The 17732-nt window shown below is 38.0% G+C and overlaps 1 protein-coding gene across 47 annotated transcripts in view; it reads right to left on the bottom strand.

Moving 5' to 3' along the window:
- The window catches only part of EGFEM1 (EGF like and EMI domain containing 1), a 688205-nt gene that overhangs the window by 591628 nt on the left and 78845 nt on the right, over nt 1-17732 (bottom strand). For 19 of the 47 annotated variants that reach the window (XR_014824261.1, XM_084990208.1, XM_084990210.1 and 16 more), the window contains one exon: nt 11590-11684. The exons of 27 other annotated variants lie outside the window; for them this stretch is intronic. Coding sequence is in view for 19 of the 20 variants with exons in the window: in XM_084990208.1 (XP_084846334.1) it covers nt 11590-11684 (95 nt within the window). In the remaining variant the exon portion in view is untranslated. Of the gene's footprint in view, nt 1-11589; nt 11685-15436; nt 15626-17732 lie in introns of those variants that run through there. One more of the 47 variants, XM_084990212.1, reaches the window with a different exon arrangement.

Raw genomic sequence — 17732 nt, 5'->3', positions numbered from 1 at the left:
TTGGAAACAGCACAAGATTACTGTGAAGGAAAACAGATTCAGGTCAGCAACCCTGAATATAAAAGCTCCACTTGCAATATATTTGTAATAGTGAGAAAAGAAATTGCCCATGAATTCCTGGTGAACCAAAAGCAATTAGATTTACAAAAAAAAGGAAACTGTTAGAAATAAGTTTTCCATAAAAAAATAGCACAGATACCATTCCCATTACTAAAGTACATCAGAACTGATAGTGTTTATATCAGAATACTCCAAACTTGTTAAAAATAAATGGCATCATTTTTACTCAAGGTGACTAAGAAATAAAGTTGGTGTTTTCAACTTTGTTGATCCTGTGACTGGGGCCTGTAGGAATGCATTTAAGAGGTGAATTCAAAGTCTGTCAGACAAGGCAGGGTTTAAATCTCTCGACAAAATGAAATCTAATACTGTTCCTTTTAACGCAAGCAGGAAGGAGAGTGTAAGTAACAGTTTAATCAACCCCCAACAGCTAAATGGATAGATGAGAGTAGACAGGGGAAGCAGAGCTGCCTGGCAGAGAGAGGAAGAGGAAGAAAAACCCTGAGAGATATCTTGCATTATAGACAGTGCTTTTCTTCTAGGCTTGCAGAACACTTCAAGTGACTTCTCCAATTAATCTCTAAAGCACTTTATGAAGACTAGGCTGGGGTGAGAAGGGTTATCTTCCTTTAGACCTAAGAAAACAGGAAGAGTAAATCCCAGCCCTCTCAAGGTCAGACAGGAGAGAAAGCCATGGCCAGAACTTGGATTTTTTGGTTCCCTCTCCTGTATTCAAACTTTGAGTTCCTATGTTTGTTGGGGTGGGGGGGGGGGACTTCAAGATGAACAGGGATTAACAAATATAACCAAAAACAGACAAAAGAATCCATATGGGATTTAGGAAGGGCTTTCTTTTGAATCATACTTTAAAAAACAGGGAATATTTTTATTTTAATTATTCTTTGTTTTCTTCATCAACACAATGCAGGACAAATTCCCTCAACACTTTTGAACCTCAATCTGGTAACTAAGCTACCCACAAAGGGAGCTGTGATTCAGTCAGCTAATGTTATCACACTTTAAAAAAAATGTATTTATTGGATCACACAAAGAAATTAAGAAAATGATTACCAATTATCTTGGCAAGGATTCCTTAATTAATTGCCAGCGCTAATAACATGTTATCTTCCCTATTATTAAAACAATGCGACTTCTATTAAAAACTATTCATTAAAGATTCATTTGTTCTTTATTGCATCCCGCTGTTTCATATCTTATGTAGCTAAAGGGCTGCTTCCTAGAGTATGAAGTACTGCTGTGCGGAGACACAGTACCAGCTATAGAATTTATGTTGACAGACGTTACACTCCTGAATGCTCTGTCTAGAGTATCATAAGGATATTATTCATAAAAGCAAACAGAGCTAATGTATAGAGGTCTAGAGGGTGTGTGCAAAAATTATATTACCTTCCAAAAGTAACTTACTTATATTCCTCTCATAGACAGAGGCAGTGGTTCTCAACAGGGTGCGATTTTGCTCCCCAGGGTACTTATAACAATATGTGGAGACATTTTTGGTCTTCACAACTGGGGGAGGGGGCTACTGGCATTCAGCGATGTCGCTAAACATCTTACAATGCACAGGACAGTCCCCCATGACAAAGGATTGTCTGGCTCCCAAATGTCAGGGGGCTGCTGTTGCAGTGCTGCTCTTGAGAAACCCTGATTTAGAGGCAAAATATTAGATTTCTGCTGCCAGTAGCCATTGTTGCTCTTAGCCAGCTCTGTCATAGCTGTGGCAGAATCTAAGGTGGCACTTTGGCAATGCTACTAAGATAATTAGGACATAAGGATTATTTCCACATTTCTCCCATGAATGAGCCAAATGAAGGATGGGGTCATTAGCTAACTAAGGATTTCTATAATTGCCACGATGCCCCCCACTCTCAAACTCTCCCCCAGCTCACCCCCATGCTAAGAATGGCTAACATTTTATTAAGTTAGAATAAGATCCTGTGTCTCTGACATATTTGAATCGAAGCCACTGAGACAAAACCAAACCTTAGTCCAACCTCCCTTGGGAAATTTTTGTTCATTTTAATACTTGTTCAGTCAGCTGTCTGCCTGAATGACAAGGTTTTTATCTCTAATGTGAGTGGCTTTGAAGGCTACTTGCATTATCCATTCCTCAGCAATTGCTGCTGAAACCACAACACTGCAAGCTGATAATTAAATCCAGCTGCCTCTACTATGAATTCAATCATATCAACATTAGCAGCAATCTTAGTCGTTGTTGGTGGGTTTCTTTTTCCATTTCCAGACAACATAATTAACTTCACTAGCCTTCTTAAGCAAAACTCAGAGCTAAAGAACATTATAAATTAAACTACTATAAATACTCTTGGTATGAAGGAATGCAATTGAATCATGAGGATATTGAACTGGTGACAATGCATTATTTATTTGTATCAGGCTATTTGATCTTATACACATTATGTTCAATCTACAGGCACAGTTTCAGATTTCACTTGTGAAATCTTATGTTAACTGACAGTTTAGTACTCATGAAAAATTAACTCCAGAAATGTAAACAAGACATAGTTCATAATGCAAAAAGTCAACATGTCAAACATTGAAATGTACCCACTAAAATGATATCAAAGTGCTTTCACATCATCTGAACTAACAATTCAAGAGATATATTGTAATTGACTTTAAAATAATCTTTCACAGCACAAATATTTCAAAACCATCTGATTTTTAAATTGTGATGGCATTGTAAGAGTACCCCAAATATACCTTAATATAAGTATTTGACATTATTAGTGAGGAAGTAACATTTTTCTCTACTGAGTAATGTTTTCTTGCACAAGTACAATAACAGTTGCTTTATTTTTACAGATTAAAAGTTTTAAAGTAAAGAAAATGACAAATATGACTACAAGTAGAGTACCCTTTGTGGCCCAGTGGTTAATGAACCCAACTAGGAACCATGAGAATGAGGGTTCAATCCCTGGCCTCGAACTCAGCGATTGGATACAACATTGCTGTGAGCTGTGGTATAGGTCACAGATGCGGCTTGGATCCCATGTTGCTGTGGCTATAGCATAGGCTGGCAGCTGTAGCTTTGATTCTACCCCTAGCCTGGGAATTTCCACACGCCACAGGTATGGCCCTAAAAAAAAAAAAAAAAAAAATGACTACAATCTTGTTATAAGTATGGCTTATTCAACAATCAGTGACTGCATTAATTTGCAATTGCAGCTGGAATAAACTATTACAAACATAGTGGTTTAAAACAATACAAGTATATGATCTCAGAGTTCCATAGGTCAGAAATCCTATATGGGCTAGAAATCCTCACTGGGCTAGAGTGAGGTTGTCTACAGGGTGGGGTTCCTTTGGAGGCTCTAGAGGAAAACTTATTCCTTTGCTTTCTCCACCTTCTAGAGGCCACCTGCATTCCTTGGCTAGTGGCCCCTCCCTCTATTTTCAAAGCCAACAGCATCACTTATTCATTATTGTTTTCTCTGACTACAGCTGGGAAAAGTTCTTCACTTGTAAAGATTCCTGTGATTAGGTCACAGCCCCCTTTATAGTCCAGGATAATCTCCCTAAGTGCTTAACCTTAGTCACATTTGCACAGTCCCTATCACCACTTAATGTAACATATTCACAGGTTCTGGGGATTAGGGTGTAACCATCTTTGGGGAGCTATTATTGTCTCCCATGGTGGTTCTTTTTACACCAAAAAATTATCAAAATCAAAGGCATATTCCCCTTCATGTAAGAATATTTGCCTTTAAAAATTCAATATTCTTTTTCTTTTAATCACATATTAGGAAAGAAAAAAATCTTTCCTAAGGAAATACCAGCAATGATATTCAAAGTACGTTCAGTGCAAATGAGAACAAGTAAATGTCACAGAAGGAAGTGAAAGTGTAATGGTGATCAGTTTGATCTAGGTCAGTCCCCAGGACTGTCTGCTTCACATTCTTCTGCTGTTATAGGTATGATGAGTCCTAAGGATTTAGTGGCATAAACAGAATGTTGCCAATCTCAAAATACTGGATGATGAAACTTTACATCAAATGGCCATTCTTTTACCATTCCAGGGGTCTTATGACTTTACAGGTTGATTTTCATACTTCACCCTCTGAAGGGTATATGGTTTGTTACTGTGTATGTATCGCCAGGGTACATGGAAATGATGCTTTCTGTAGGTGCCATTTGATGGGAGAGGCCTTTGTCTGGTCTGCCTACTCTGGACCCAGGGCCTTTTACTATGAATATCAGGTGCTGATCCATCAGTTAACATATTTCTCCTTAGCAGTTTCTCAAAGAGCTTTGTAAAGTCATGAACAGACTGACTGAAAATAACGAAATCAATACTAGGCAATAGACTATCAATTCTACTTAAATGGAATATAAACCCATGAAAATTTTAATTTATGCAAATATAAACTGTAACGGGACTCATTCATTCGATACATATTCACTGGGTACTTCCTAGGCACAAGGTACTATTCTAGGCACTAGGATATCGGCAGTGAAAAAAACAGATAAAAATTCTATCCTTAAAGAAGTTTGCATCTGGGGGTGGGGGATAAACAGTCAACAAGCAAGATATACAGTATATTAGACATTGTTAAAAGCTAAGGAGAAAAATGAAGTTGAGCAGGGGACAGAAGATGAGCAGGAACAGAAGGTGAAGTTTTGGATAGGAAGGCCAGGGAAGGCCTCACAGAGAAATTAGCAGAGCTCAGTGTGGACTGACAACCTCACTTCATTAAGCAGGACTAGCTCAGGGGAAACACTTCAGCTGGGGATCTGCTCTGATCCCTATTCACCTATTGACATTTGGTCAGCTGTCACCTGCTGGTGCCCTTCTGAATCCCCAAATTGGAACAAGTCCGGTGTTCATCTTGGCTCCATCATGTCAGGGCTTTATATCACCTGTTCCTGAGATTTCTCTTTCTGTCTAATAGTTTTCAAAGCTGAGGCTTTAAAGTCCACTGTGTCTCAATATCTTTGGCTATTTCTATAATTATGTAGCAAAACTCACATACATATGAGTGTAGGCATTTTAAGGAGACAAACTCTTTTCCAATTATTGTACTTCAAAATATGGACAGTCTTTTTAATTTCCTCTCTTGGCAATGGAAGCATTGTGTTTTAACAACATGGTGCCTGGCACATCCCCTCTAAATCCTAAGATTGGCACCCACATCTGAAGGGCAGCGTATATTATAGCTGGTGCTTTGGAAATACTTGTTGAACATACGACCTCTCGTGTATTATGTTTTGCATAGAGTATAATCCTCAATTTAACCCTACAAATTGAGCTTTCTAGCCCCCATTTTATATGAGACTAAACTGGCTGAGAAAGGTTAAATCACCTCCCTAAGGTTACACAGCTGATAAGCATAAGGACAGGAGCTCTGCCAAACTCTGAGTCCCCCTCCCTAGCCGGGAGCATCTGGGGCCAATGGCTTCATCCAACACCCACCCCCAATCCTCCACTCCCTACAAAAGGATTACCACAGTGCTTCTTATTCAGTCACAGAGCAGCTGCAGGGTTAAATCATGACTTCCTGCCTTCCTCAGTATTTTGTTGTAATCTAACTGATAATCTACACTACATTTGAATGCAAAGTGGTAGTGCATTAAGATGGAAAGTTAAATGGGCATTACCCACAATTCCTTGAGAATGAACCATTCTAGGTTTAAAAAAAAAAAAAACGCATTTCTAAATAGCTAAGTCTAAACTTTCATCTCCTAAATATAACTTTTAATATAAATAATTTTAAAATATACCATGAATCATGCTTCTCATATACAAGATACCTAATGAACATTAGGTAATATCTTCTTCACTACTCAAAATCATCACTGGGTCACTAGTTATTCACTATGTTCAAATATACTTGCAAATACAGATGCACATACAGTTGATTGTCCTATGAAGATAACCATGTCTAGAAAAAGGCCACTCAGTCAGGTGACTCTATGATTGACTTGTCCCTTTCACAAAAAGGCAAAGATGGTACCTAGCTGCCAGATACTGTAGCACAGTTACATTTCTGCCAAATCAGTGATGATGGCAGTGAGAAAAAGATGCTGATGATGACAGCAGTTACTGGGTGCTTGCTGCATGCCAGGAATAGTATCAAGTAATTTATATAGATTCTTTCATTTAATCATTCAATAATCCTATCAGGATTTCTCCTGTTTCTCTTTTTCCACTGTATAGATGGACACACTAAGGTGAAAGTAAATATAACTTTTCCCAAGTCACCAAATGGAAATCTGTAGAATTCACTAAAAACTCACGCATTCTAATTGTAGGACACCATTTTAACTACTTCATTCTATTGCCCCAAAAGTAAAGGATGAAGCAGTCTTTATACAGATGCTCACCTTCACTTATTCACTGTTGCCTTTGGTTCAGTACTACTGAGAGCAGCAGAGAACATTAGTAATGTTGATTAGCTAATAAAGTCAATCAGACAGTCACTCTGGGGCTTGTTCTCATCTGCAGAGACAGGATATATTGGTAAAATACTTCAACTTTGGGCCAGGTTGCCTTTGAATCCAGGCTTTTCAATTTGCTAGCTGTGTGACCTTGGGAAAGTTATATAAAAACTCTAAAGTTCAGGTTTAGAAAATGGTGTTGAGTATTTCCTTTACAGAGACAGTACAAAGATTGAATATACAGTTTATAGGCGAAGTGCTTGAAACAATGCATGGCTGACACTGAGTTCAATAATTGAATTATTAGTGTCTCATCTGCACTAATGAGGAGGAAAACACTGTCATTTTTTAAAAATTTTATTTTATTTTTGGTCTTTCTTAGGACTGCACCCACAGCATATGGAGGTCCCCAGGCTAGGGGTCATATCAGAGCTGCAGCTGCTGGCCTATGCCACTGCTGCAGCACTGCAGAATTCAAGACACGTCTGTGACCTATACCACAGCTCACAGCGACACCAGATTCTTAACCCACTGAGTGAGGCAAGGGATGAAACGCGTGACCTCATGGATGCTAGTTGGGTTCACTAATCACTGAGCCACGACGGGAACTCCCACTCTGTCATTTTAAAAACTCATGCCATAATATACTGGGGATAGTTTACAGCATCAAATTCAGCAACTGAAAATTCCAGCAGAAAAGAAGGAAATCAGAGCACACATATACTGGGATTTCATAAAGCTAAGAGTTGGAGCCAAACATTCTGAAATGGAGTCCTCCATCACCAAATGGAATCATAGCCAGCACTCAGATGTGCTAGAAGACTGAATTTTTTTTTGTGAGTTTGCCCTAGTGTCTTGGGGGCACATGCGCCTATCTGGAAACTAGTAAATGACTTACCATTCAACAAATTAGTATGTGCCTCTGGTGATTAGTCTGTTCTCAGCATTCTATAATCACATGCCTGTGGTTCAGAATAATTAATGAAATACTCATTCTAGATCATTTCCTTTTGGTTTTAAAACATTTACTTCAACAATTTACAAAACTTTAAGCCAAAACCAGTTACTTCATTTTCTGAGTTATTACACAAAATACACAGAAGATACAGTCACAAAGAAACCAGGAAATTTAAAGCATCAAGTACATACTGTGAGGAGAGCAAAGACATATAAGACATGATCTCAGGCTTTAAAAGTTTATATCCAGTTGGAAGGACAAGACTCAGACCACAAATAGACTACTGACCACAGCAGGGTCAGGGTGCTGTCAAATAAGTGACAGGCAGCAAATGCTTCAGACTTGAGAGGACAGAAAAATAATAGCTAGTTGGTGAAATCAGCATAAATTGTATAGGCAAATGTGGACTAAGATCTGAAAAGTCTACAATTTATAAACTTGAACTCATTGTCTAATCCCAAAATGCAATTTCCTTTGAATGTGTCCTCTCCTGTTGCTAGTGACTTTGTGTAATTCTATGTTCAGAAGGAGCCTGAAGCCAAATGCGGACTCAGTGGGAAGGCATTCTATAAATGGTATTAACATCTGCTACTGGGAGAGGAAGCAGGAAGCAAAGAGAGCCCAATCCTACCCTTTTCTGACCAGCTCTGTTTTCTTCCCACATTCTGCATTCTTACTTTCATTCCTCCTTTGAGGCCACTATCTACTGATCTCTTCCTTCCCTCTCTTCCCTCTTTCTCTTTCCTTAATTTCTCTCATTCTCAGTTCTTTCTAGCAAATCAACAAAGCTTTATTTTTTTTTTAATTTTATTTTTTTCCAGGGTTAGTGAACCAGTAAACCCTATGTCCCATTCAACCCTGAAGTTTCAGATAGTCTCAGGAGTACTAAGCACCAAGTTCCTCATCCCTGGTTTTGCAATTTGAGAATCCAAGTGATGATCCTCGTGATCACTAGCATGTCAACCAAAGTTTACTTAGGGTGGTTCGCAAAAAGATGGGAGCCATGAAGGTTGCTGATTCAGATACAGCAAACTACCTGTACTACTGCCTGCCCCTTTTGGATCCATAGAATCCATAGAATGTGAGGCCAGGAGAGACATAAGAAATCAAGCTTAATTCCTTCCTTGTACAGAGGAGGATGATCATGCCCAGGAGATCACATCATTTCCCCAAGGGAAACACAAAGATTTTATAAGAGAAACAGGGCTAGGGCTTAGAACTTCTAAACTCATGCTCTTCTGAATGAATGGTTCCAATTGCACATTATGTAAAAGATGATGTATCACCCTGCTGGTCTATCAAGTCTGCATTGCATTTGCCCTCTCATTACTTGAGTGCCCAACAGTTTCTAGTGGAATCCTGAGATGCATTTATAAATTTATTGGAGTCCATCTCTGGATGCTTCCTAAATCTCTGGCACATTTTCATCCAAGCACTGAAAATTTTATGTGCCTTCTTCTTGGCTTCTCAACACATGGTAGGAGCCAGATTATACTAATAGTTAAAGAATTCATCACTAAAGCCAATATAATTTGGTACCAAACAGTAGGGCATGTTGAGATCCATAAAATCCAGGTATCAATGTTCTATATAGAAATGACGGTTTGGTGTTTTCATTAATTCTCATCAATGCTTTAAAGTAGTGTTTGTTGCACATAGTTAATACTTATATTTGTTCCCGAAAATAAAAATAGGCATCTTTCACTGGGTACCAACTATCTGCCAGGCACTGAAGCGAGTGCTACCCATACATTATCTTATTTATTCCTCCAACAACCCTGAAACTAGGCATTAATACCTCCATATTTCAGGTGGGAACAAGATAGTAGCAATTCAAGATGTGTAATCCTTTGGGGTGATTTGTTGAGTGAAGTCACAGATTTCTTAAACTCATTCAAATGAAATCACATTATAAAGATGCCCCACATTGTTTTATACCCTGCACATTCTAATGTGCTCAGAGGCACAGGTTAAAAACAGCAGCTCTCTCTCTTCCAGAACCTATATTTTACTCAGTTCTACCCACTGAGATACAAAGGGTGCAACTTCCATGCAGTCTGGGTAGATTTCCTGGGAAAGCAGTTCAATTTTGATATCCTTAGTCCTCTTGTGGCCAAAGAAGTCCAACAGTTAGCAGGGCAGCCTCAGAAATGCTTCCTGGCCTGTGATAAAGGCTTCTCTCTCAGGCTGAAACTCTCTGACCCAGATCACAGTTGAGCCCGTGACCCATTGTTTCATTAGTATTGGTTTCTAACTGCTCTAACTATCCCAGACAAATTTACATAATTACACAGCTGTTGAATATATACTTGAAAAGCCTTCAAAGAAAACAGTTTACTCTCTATAAACATCCATTTTCACACCTCAAAACCATTTCCTAGACCCTTTATTCCAAGGAAAAATTGCTTGAAAAATGTATACAGGATATTTAAGTGGTTCTTGTTGAGGCTTGCAATGGGATGTTTATGCCTATTTATAAACTTCTGCCATCAGAAATCCTGGTGCCACTATGGAATCTCCCTCAGTCTGTCTCTTCCATTTTGATTAGGAGAAAAATGCAAACAACTCTCTTCTCTGCTCCACTTTTACAAGGTTAGCTAGCACTTGGAGCCAGTAGCAATTGAAAGCTAGTAGCTAGAAAGTAATTTACCTTTTGAGTCTCAGTCTACAGAGCCAGTACAATCTGAGCACATTTTGCACCAAAGACATTAAGGGAGAATTCCTTTTCAAGTGGTTATTCTTGAATTCATTTGCTTTTGACACACACAATGAAATCCCAATTCTCCTGCAGGCTGCAGTGCCTTTGTTTGCTATTTTGTGCACTGTCTATCTCCCTGCATCTTTGAATGAACAGCTTGCAGAAGTTTCAGAAACTTGTGAGTGCTTCTTCAAGATGGACTATTACCACCGAACCTAGCCGGCTGATGATTTTTCAATCACATGCTGCTGTTTCCTTTTTAGAAAGAGTGAAAAGGGACAGAAGATCTTCACTGTTAAATAGTTCCATAAAGCATTTGAATCTGTGACTAGGGCACTTTTGAGTAATAAAATGCTTTCTGATAAATGGCACTAACTATGATTTATAATGTGATAAAAGCCTAAATCTTGTCAAATCCATAGAGGATATTCCTGTTGCCCAGGAGTCATTTTAAAAGCCAGAGGCAAGAGAATTTACATTATGCAGTTAAACTATGGAATCTCTAACAAGACGGATGAAAAGGACTTTGTGGGACTAGAAACACAGTGGTTTCGACTGCAAATGGGAAGTCACAGAAGCATTCAGTCTAGGATTAAGAGGCAGAATAGTGTTCAGATCAGGGGCTCTTGATTTGAGTCCCATCACCTACACATACACTGATCTCAAGCAATATATTCAGTTGCCCCTTGCCACCATCTTCTCATCTCTGAAATAGAAATAATAATAAAATGCTTCTTGCATAGTGTTCCTATGGGGAGTAAATGTATTAATATCTGTCTGTCTCTTCCATTTTGATTAGGAGAAAAAAGCAAACTATTCTCTTCTAAAATACTTATACTACTGTATGGTGCACAGTAAACAAATATATTTTAACTTTTATTTGTAAAATTGGAGGTCACCTAGAGGTTTAAATTAAAATGAACTATAGTACTGGACTGGCCCTTTTATATCCAATCTTGTGCTTATGCCTGGCACCCATCCATTTCAATACAGAAAATATAAAGCCACTCAGCGTGATTAATCAATCCTCTTGCAACTGCGACCAGCCTGAAGAAATACCTTTGAAGAGCTACAAACAAAATTGGCAGAATTTCCCCCCTCCTATCTTTGACTTTTTCAAATAAATCTCTCTCAGTTTCATCCTTTTCATTTCAAATGTTTTACCTTCAAAATGCACCTGCTTCCTTCTTGTTCTCAAGTACAAAAGTGTATTTGCAGTATTGGAAAAGTCACATTTTTATGATAAAGCATATAGCAAGGCTAGAAGATTTCTACTATTTTAAACAGGTGCCTTAATACTTTAAAGAATCAGAATAATTACAATTTGTCCTCAGTATTCACATTTTAACCTGAAAATTGTCAGCAAATAAAACAATAAGCATAAATTTGAAAAATACCTTAATTACAGAAATGTGGTATGAATTTAAATGCCGACGGCAACTAGCCATTTTGTACTTACTCCTCTTTGAAGAGAGACCTCCTAAAGGGGCAGAACTGAAGATAAAGAATGCCACAAGGCTGGCCTGGGCAGAGATGCTTTCCAAAGGTTTATGCCTGTGGATACAGACATGCACATTCAATGCATGCAAGCATTTGTGAGCAACTATCAAGCAGGGGCATCTGGTGGACCAACGCCTCCTCTCCCTCCCCCGTCCCCCAAGTCAAGCCAGTACAGGAAATGAAAATGTCTCCCCAAATACCAATTTGCCAGAAGACATAATGAGAAAGAGGCACATCTAGACTATGAAACCACAACATCAAAGGCAAATATATACTAAGAAGATTAGATAGGCAGATTTGCATCCAACTAGTTTTAGTCTGAAATAAGCCAACGTGGAAAAAGATTTCATTTTCAAATGTCCATTACAATTTCATCTAAGTACCAAGATCACCTCTAGAGAAATACAAAAGAAGCATAAGCCATAAACGCACATTCTCTTTTCTTTACCCAACAGTCTCACTCTAAAATCAGTAAAGAGAAATATGGCAAGCATCTGAGATTCTCACTCTCAATTATTCAATAATAAATATATACAATGGGAAAGGAATCATTAAGAATTATCATTTAGTAATATATTAGATCTATATTTTAAAATTTGGTCTATCCTACTTAAATGCCTACAGGTAAAAGGGAGATCAGTTGGTTTTTTTTTAAAGATTTGAGCTTAAAACTGTCCATTATAACTGCAGTAATCCTGAAAGAGTTGTTAAAATGGAATCTTAATTCAATACATAGTAGCTTCACAATTGCTGGCTACAGGGTTGGGAATTAGGCAAGAGAAACAGGTCAAGTGGAGTGAGAATGCTAACATAGGGAGTCATACTAGAGACTGCCATCAGAATGCTTCTGTAATCCTCCTCTGAGTTACTAAAGCCAAGCACATAGTGTCAGAAAAGACTGTTTCTCCTTGTAAGAAAAAAAAAAAAAAGTTGCAGAGTAGACAAAGAAACAAGAGAATGAAATTGGAAGTCTTCCGATGGCAAATTATTAATGCCTTCTCTTTGAGAAATTGCAAGCAGGCAGAAAAAGGTCTAACCTGAAGAGAAGGATCAAAGAGTTGAAATAAAAGCTTTGATGCCCAAGTTGCTCTGCAGCCCCAAAGCACTGTAAAGTCACAAATGCAGCTGGGAAGATTGTTAACTCCAAAAAAAATTGTGGAATGAATTGGTTACTTAATCCCTGGGAGGATACAGGAGTGGGATTAGGCAGTGATTAGTCGCTGCTAAAATTTAATAGTGGCATTTAATATGAAGGCTAGATATTTATTTTTCTTTTGATTTTGCTCAAGTTTTTACATCTTTAAAAGCATATGCCAGTGTTAGGGATGCATTGATGGTAATGTTTTCTTTGAATAAAAAGTCTATTTCTAAAAGGTAATTTTATTGATCAGGTCATATGGTATAAAGTGGAACTAAGATATGTATCCTAGGAAGAGCCCAGCAGGGCTCATCAGGTAACCACAGCCTTGCAGAACTATTCATCCTGAGACCAGGCCCCAAATGACTGACACAGTGACTCAAAGAAAAAGAAACCACCTTTTAAGCCTAACTTTGCAGCCTCAAACTTAAAGTTACACAATAAGCTTAATAAAATTCTTAGTAATCTATTAATTCACTCATTCAGTATGCACAATTTAAAGCTCAATTTGTTTCAGATCCCTTGTTAGATAAAATTCAATCCTGGCCTCAGAATCAGCAGGTAGAGATCACAGAAACTTGGATTTTGAAGTGAATGTAGAGGTCATTTTTTCCCCTAACTTTGCAATCTCTTTACACCAATCCTACCATGTAGTAATTCATAATCTAGGTGTCGATCTTCGATCTTCCGTGAGAGGAAACTTACTACTTCCCTTGGAAGAAAGTTCTCCTTTTTTGTTTAAAAAAAAATGTAGAGCTCAATGTCATGTCTCAAAATAAATAAATAAACTGAAAGAGCTACTTTAATTAAGCCTCTGAAATTGGATTTCATGCATTTTCTTTTTGCTTAGAAAAAATGTTTGTCTAATTCAGTAAATGCACACATATACTCTCTTTGTTAACAGTCAGATACCCCAAAAAAACTGCCTTTACAGACAGACAGACCAATGGAACAGAATAGAGAATCTGGAAATTAACCCTGACACCTATGGTCAATTAATCTTTGACAAGGGAGGCAAGAACATAAAATGGGAAAAGGAAAGTCTATTCAGCAAGCATTGCTGGGAAACCTGGACAGCTGTATGCAAAGCAATGAAACTAGAACACACCCTCACACCATGCACAAAAATAAACTCCAAATGGCTGAAAGACTTAAATATACGACAGGACACCATCAAACTCCTAGAAGAAAACATAGGCAAAACACTCTCTGACATCAACATCATGAATATTTTCTCAGGTCAGTCTCCCAAAGCAATAGAAACTAGAGCAAAAATAAACCCATGGGACCTCATCAAACTGAAAAGCTTTTGCACAGCAAAGGAAACCCAAAAGAAAACAAAAAGACAACTTACAGAATGGGAGAAAATAGTTTCAAATGATGCAACTGACAAGGGCTTAATCTCTAGAATATACAAGCAACTTATACAACTCAACAGCAAAAAAACCAATCAATCAATGGAAAAATGGGCAAAAGACCTGAATAGACATTTCTCCAAGGAAGATATACAGATGGCCAACAAACACATGAAAAAATGCTCAACATCGCTGATTATAAGAGAAATGCAAATCAAAACTACCATGAGATACCACCTCACACCAGTCAGAATGGCCATCATTAATAAATCCACAAATAACAAGTGCTGGAGGGGCTGTGGAGAAAAGGGAACCCTCCTGCACTGCTGGTGGGAATGTAAACTGGTACAGCCACTATGGAGAACAGTTTGGAGATACCTTAGAAATCTATACATAGAACTTCCATATGACCCTGCAATCCCACTCTTGGGCATCTATCCGGACAAAGCTCTACTTAAAAGAGACACATGCACCCGCATGTTCATTGCAGCACTATTCACAATAGCCAGGACATGGAAACAATCCAAATGTCCATCGACAGAGGATTGGATTCGGAAGATGTGGTATATATACACGATGGAATACTACTCAGCCATAAAAAAGGATGACATCATGCCATTTGCAGCAACATGGATGGAACTAGAGAATCTCATACTGAGTGAAATGAGCCAGAAAGACAAAGACAAATACCATATGACATCACTTATAACTGGAATCTAATATCCAGCACAAATGAACATCTCCTCAGAAAAGAAAATCAATCATGGACTTGGAGAAGAGACTTGTGGTTGCCTGATGGGAGGGGGAGGGAGTGGGAGGGATCGGGAGCTTGGGCTTATCAGTCACAACGTAGAATAGATTTACAAGGAGATCCCGCTGAATAGCATTGAGAACTATGTCTAGATACTCATGTTGCAACAGAAGAAATGGTGGGGGAAAAACTGTAATTGTAATGTATACATGTAAGGATAACCTGACCCCCTTGCTGTACAGTGGGAAAATAAAATTTAATAAAAAAAAAAAATAAAAAATAAAAAAAAAAAAAATAAAAAAAAAAAAAACTGCCTTTAACATAAAAGGCTGTTTAGAATCACAATATTGAGTCTCACCTACTGATCCCCAGCTGGTTCCCACAGGCAACATATCTCAACAGAGATAAATTAAAGCCAGAAGCACCATAATATAGTTTAAAGTCACAAAGATATTTCCTGGAAGTCTGTTTTTTGTCTAACCTGCTTCCTTTTTCCAGGACTCAGGGTCAGAATGGTATATGCTGTATTTCTACACAACAGAGTAAGGAAATCAGACAATACCTTTTTAAACAAAGGGGGAAATTTCTGAGCATAGTAACAACAGACATTTCGGTATGATGGAGGCCAATTTTCCTGACATTTGAAAGGCTGTTTGGTTGTTGTGCTCTTATTTTTCTTGAACTTAATCTTTACCATTTCATTATAGTAAAATACAGTTGGTTCAGGATGGCTGACGTATGTCCTTATTCTCTGAAAAATATGATTACCTTAAGGTCACATACATTTTAGAAGTATTTCAAAATGTTTAAGAAGGTAATAAAATATTTATTACTAGCTTATGCCTAAAGCTGCAAAAGGTACTGAATCATTTCTCTTAACCACCAAGAAAATTTCTTAACCCTAAGAGCATTTAACCCTTGTAGTCAAAAGATTTAGCCAAGTATCTGGCATAACAACTTGTTGAATGAATGAATGAATGCATGAGTGTTCAATATCTCCCAAGAGTAGCAGAAAACCCTTTAAGTATCATAATATCAGTGACTTCACTGAAGACTTCTTCATTCTTTTTCAGTACAAAAATGATTCTGAATCATGCAAAATCTCATCTATCATTTCCTATTTATTAAATTATAAGCTTTGTTCAGCTTTAATTTCCTTATTACCCAAATTTTCTTATTTGTTAATTGGCTCTGAAGAAGCTTTCTTCACCCTTAAGGATGGCATCTGCCCTGCTGTATTTATAAAATTTAATCACTGCTTGTCATGAAAAAACTTTGAGTGACATTCATAGAAAACACATTTCTCCTTCTTTATCGTGCTATCATTATGAAGTAGGACTATCTAAATGAGAAAAGAACTTGAAAAAGAAAAAAGACTTTCAATTAACTCTTATATTCCTTACATTCATGTATCAGTCAATTCCCTTTTCCTTCAGTGTTAAGTTCTTTGATAGATGTGCTTCCTTTTTTGTGTCTTTTTTTTTTAAGGCCACACCCACAGCAAATGGAGGTTCCCAGACTAGGGGTTGAGTCAGAGCCACAGCAATGCCAGATCCGAGTCACATCTGCAACCTACACCACAGCTCATGACAACACTGGATCCTTAACCCACTGAGCGAGGCCAGGGATCGAACCCACAACCTTATGGTTCATAGTTGGATTCATTTCTGCTGCGCCACGACGGGAACTCCCAATGTGCTTCCTTTCAATTTTAATTTCCATCATGTTCACTCTTCTTCTGGTATTCTTTGGCATCATGACTTCCTCTATAGATGCCATCAGCATTTACCCATAATTCTCTAAGTTAACAATGACATTACTATTGAGGTTACCTGATCTTAAGATCTTTACATTGTCAAGGCATTTGAGCTTCTCATTGGGTACTGCTTCTGTGTAAGTGGAGATAATCCCAGCTGATGCCTTATCTGAGTATTTCCTCCTCTGTGTATGCGAGTAACCCAAGGCTAGCAACCATGTGCTTTCTTTATTCTATGGACATTTACCCACAATCACCAAAAAGAAGAAATGTTTCTCTGTTAAACTTGAGTAGATGGAAAAGGAGTCACATGGACTTGTACACAGGCTGGAGGAGAAGAAAAATAGTTTTAGTTTTCTCTTCGGGGATTCTTGACATGCTCTTCAGCCAGCTGTAATGTATTCTTGCTTAATTCACAGATTTATTTTGACCCTTCACCAAGGTTAGGTGTAATATAAGCATCTCAACAATGCAGCAATTGCAGTATCCTGGAGAAGATTATTTGTGATAAATGAAAGCTAAGCAGGGGTCACTAGAACTCACAACAGAACAAAACATATCATCTTCTCTGTCAGAATGAAAAAACAGCCTTTATGTAAGTCACATAACTAAATCTCCAGTTGTTAAATATTCTTCAGCAGAGAGTCTTTAAAACCATTTTAAACTATTACAATGACTTCAACAAATGTTCATTAAAAATGCAGGCAGGTTCTTAAAACCTCAGGTCTCATGTACTTTCTTCTCCTACTCCCCCGCATCCCCCAGTCTCCTGCGTTGTTCAGAACTAACAGATGATAAAAATGTTATTTTTGCACTCGCCTTCTGTAGTTTGCCATCTGATTCAATAGATGGAAGGGTTAAACCATTTCTTACAAGCCACTGAGGCAGTCCAGATACTATCATTCTTCACCTGTGATGAGAAAAAAAAGGAAGAAAGCCCTCATCCAAAACCATCCTGCACAACTGAGTGGCCACAGAGTGTTATTTAATTCTCCCTGTGCCCCACACTCACTAGGAAGAACAGAGACCCAAAGCACTTTACGGTTAAAGCAGAAGAAAAAGAAGAAGAAACTCCTGCTGAGAAGTCAGAGGGAACCATCCT

Source organism: Sus scrofa, chromosome 13 (assembly GCF_054392235.1).
Source record: "Sus scrofa isolate SSC_HxYL_T2T_F1_AM1 chromosome 13, Sscrofa_HxYL_maternal_Yorkshire_Landrace_v2.0, whole genome shotgun sequence".
NCBI classification, from domain to species: domain Eukaryota; kingdom Metazoa; phylum Chordata; class Mammalia; order Artiodactyla; family Suidae; genus Sus; species Sus scrofa.
Note: the sequence above shows the minus strand (reverse complement) of the source record. Positions and strands in the feature narration are given on the sequence as shown.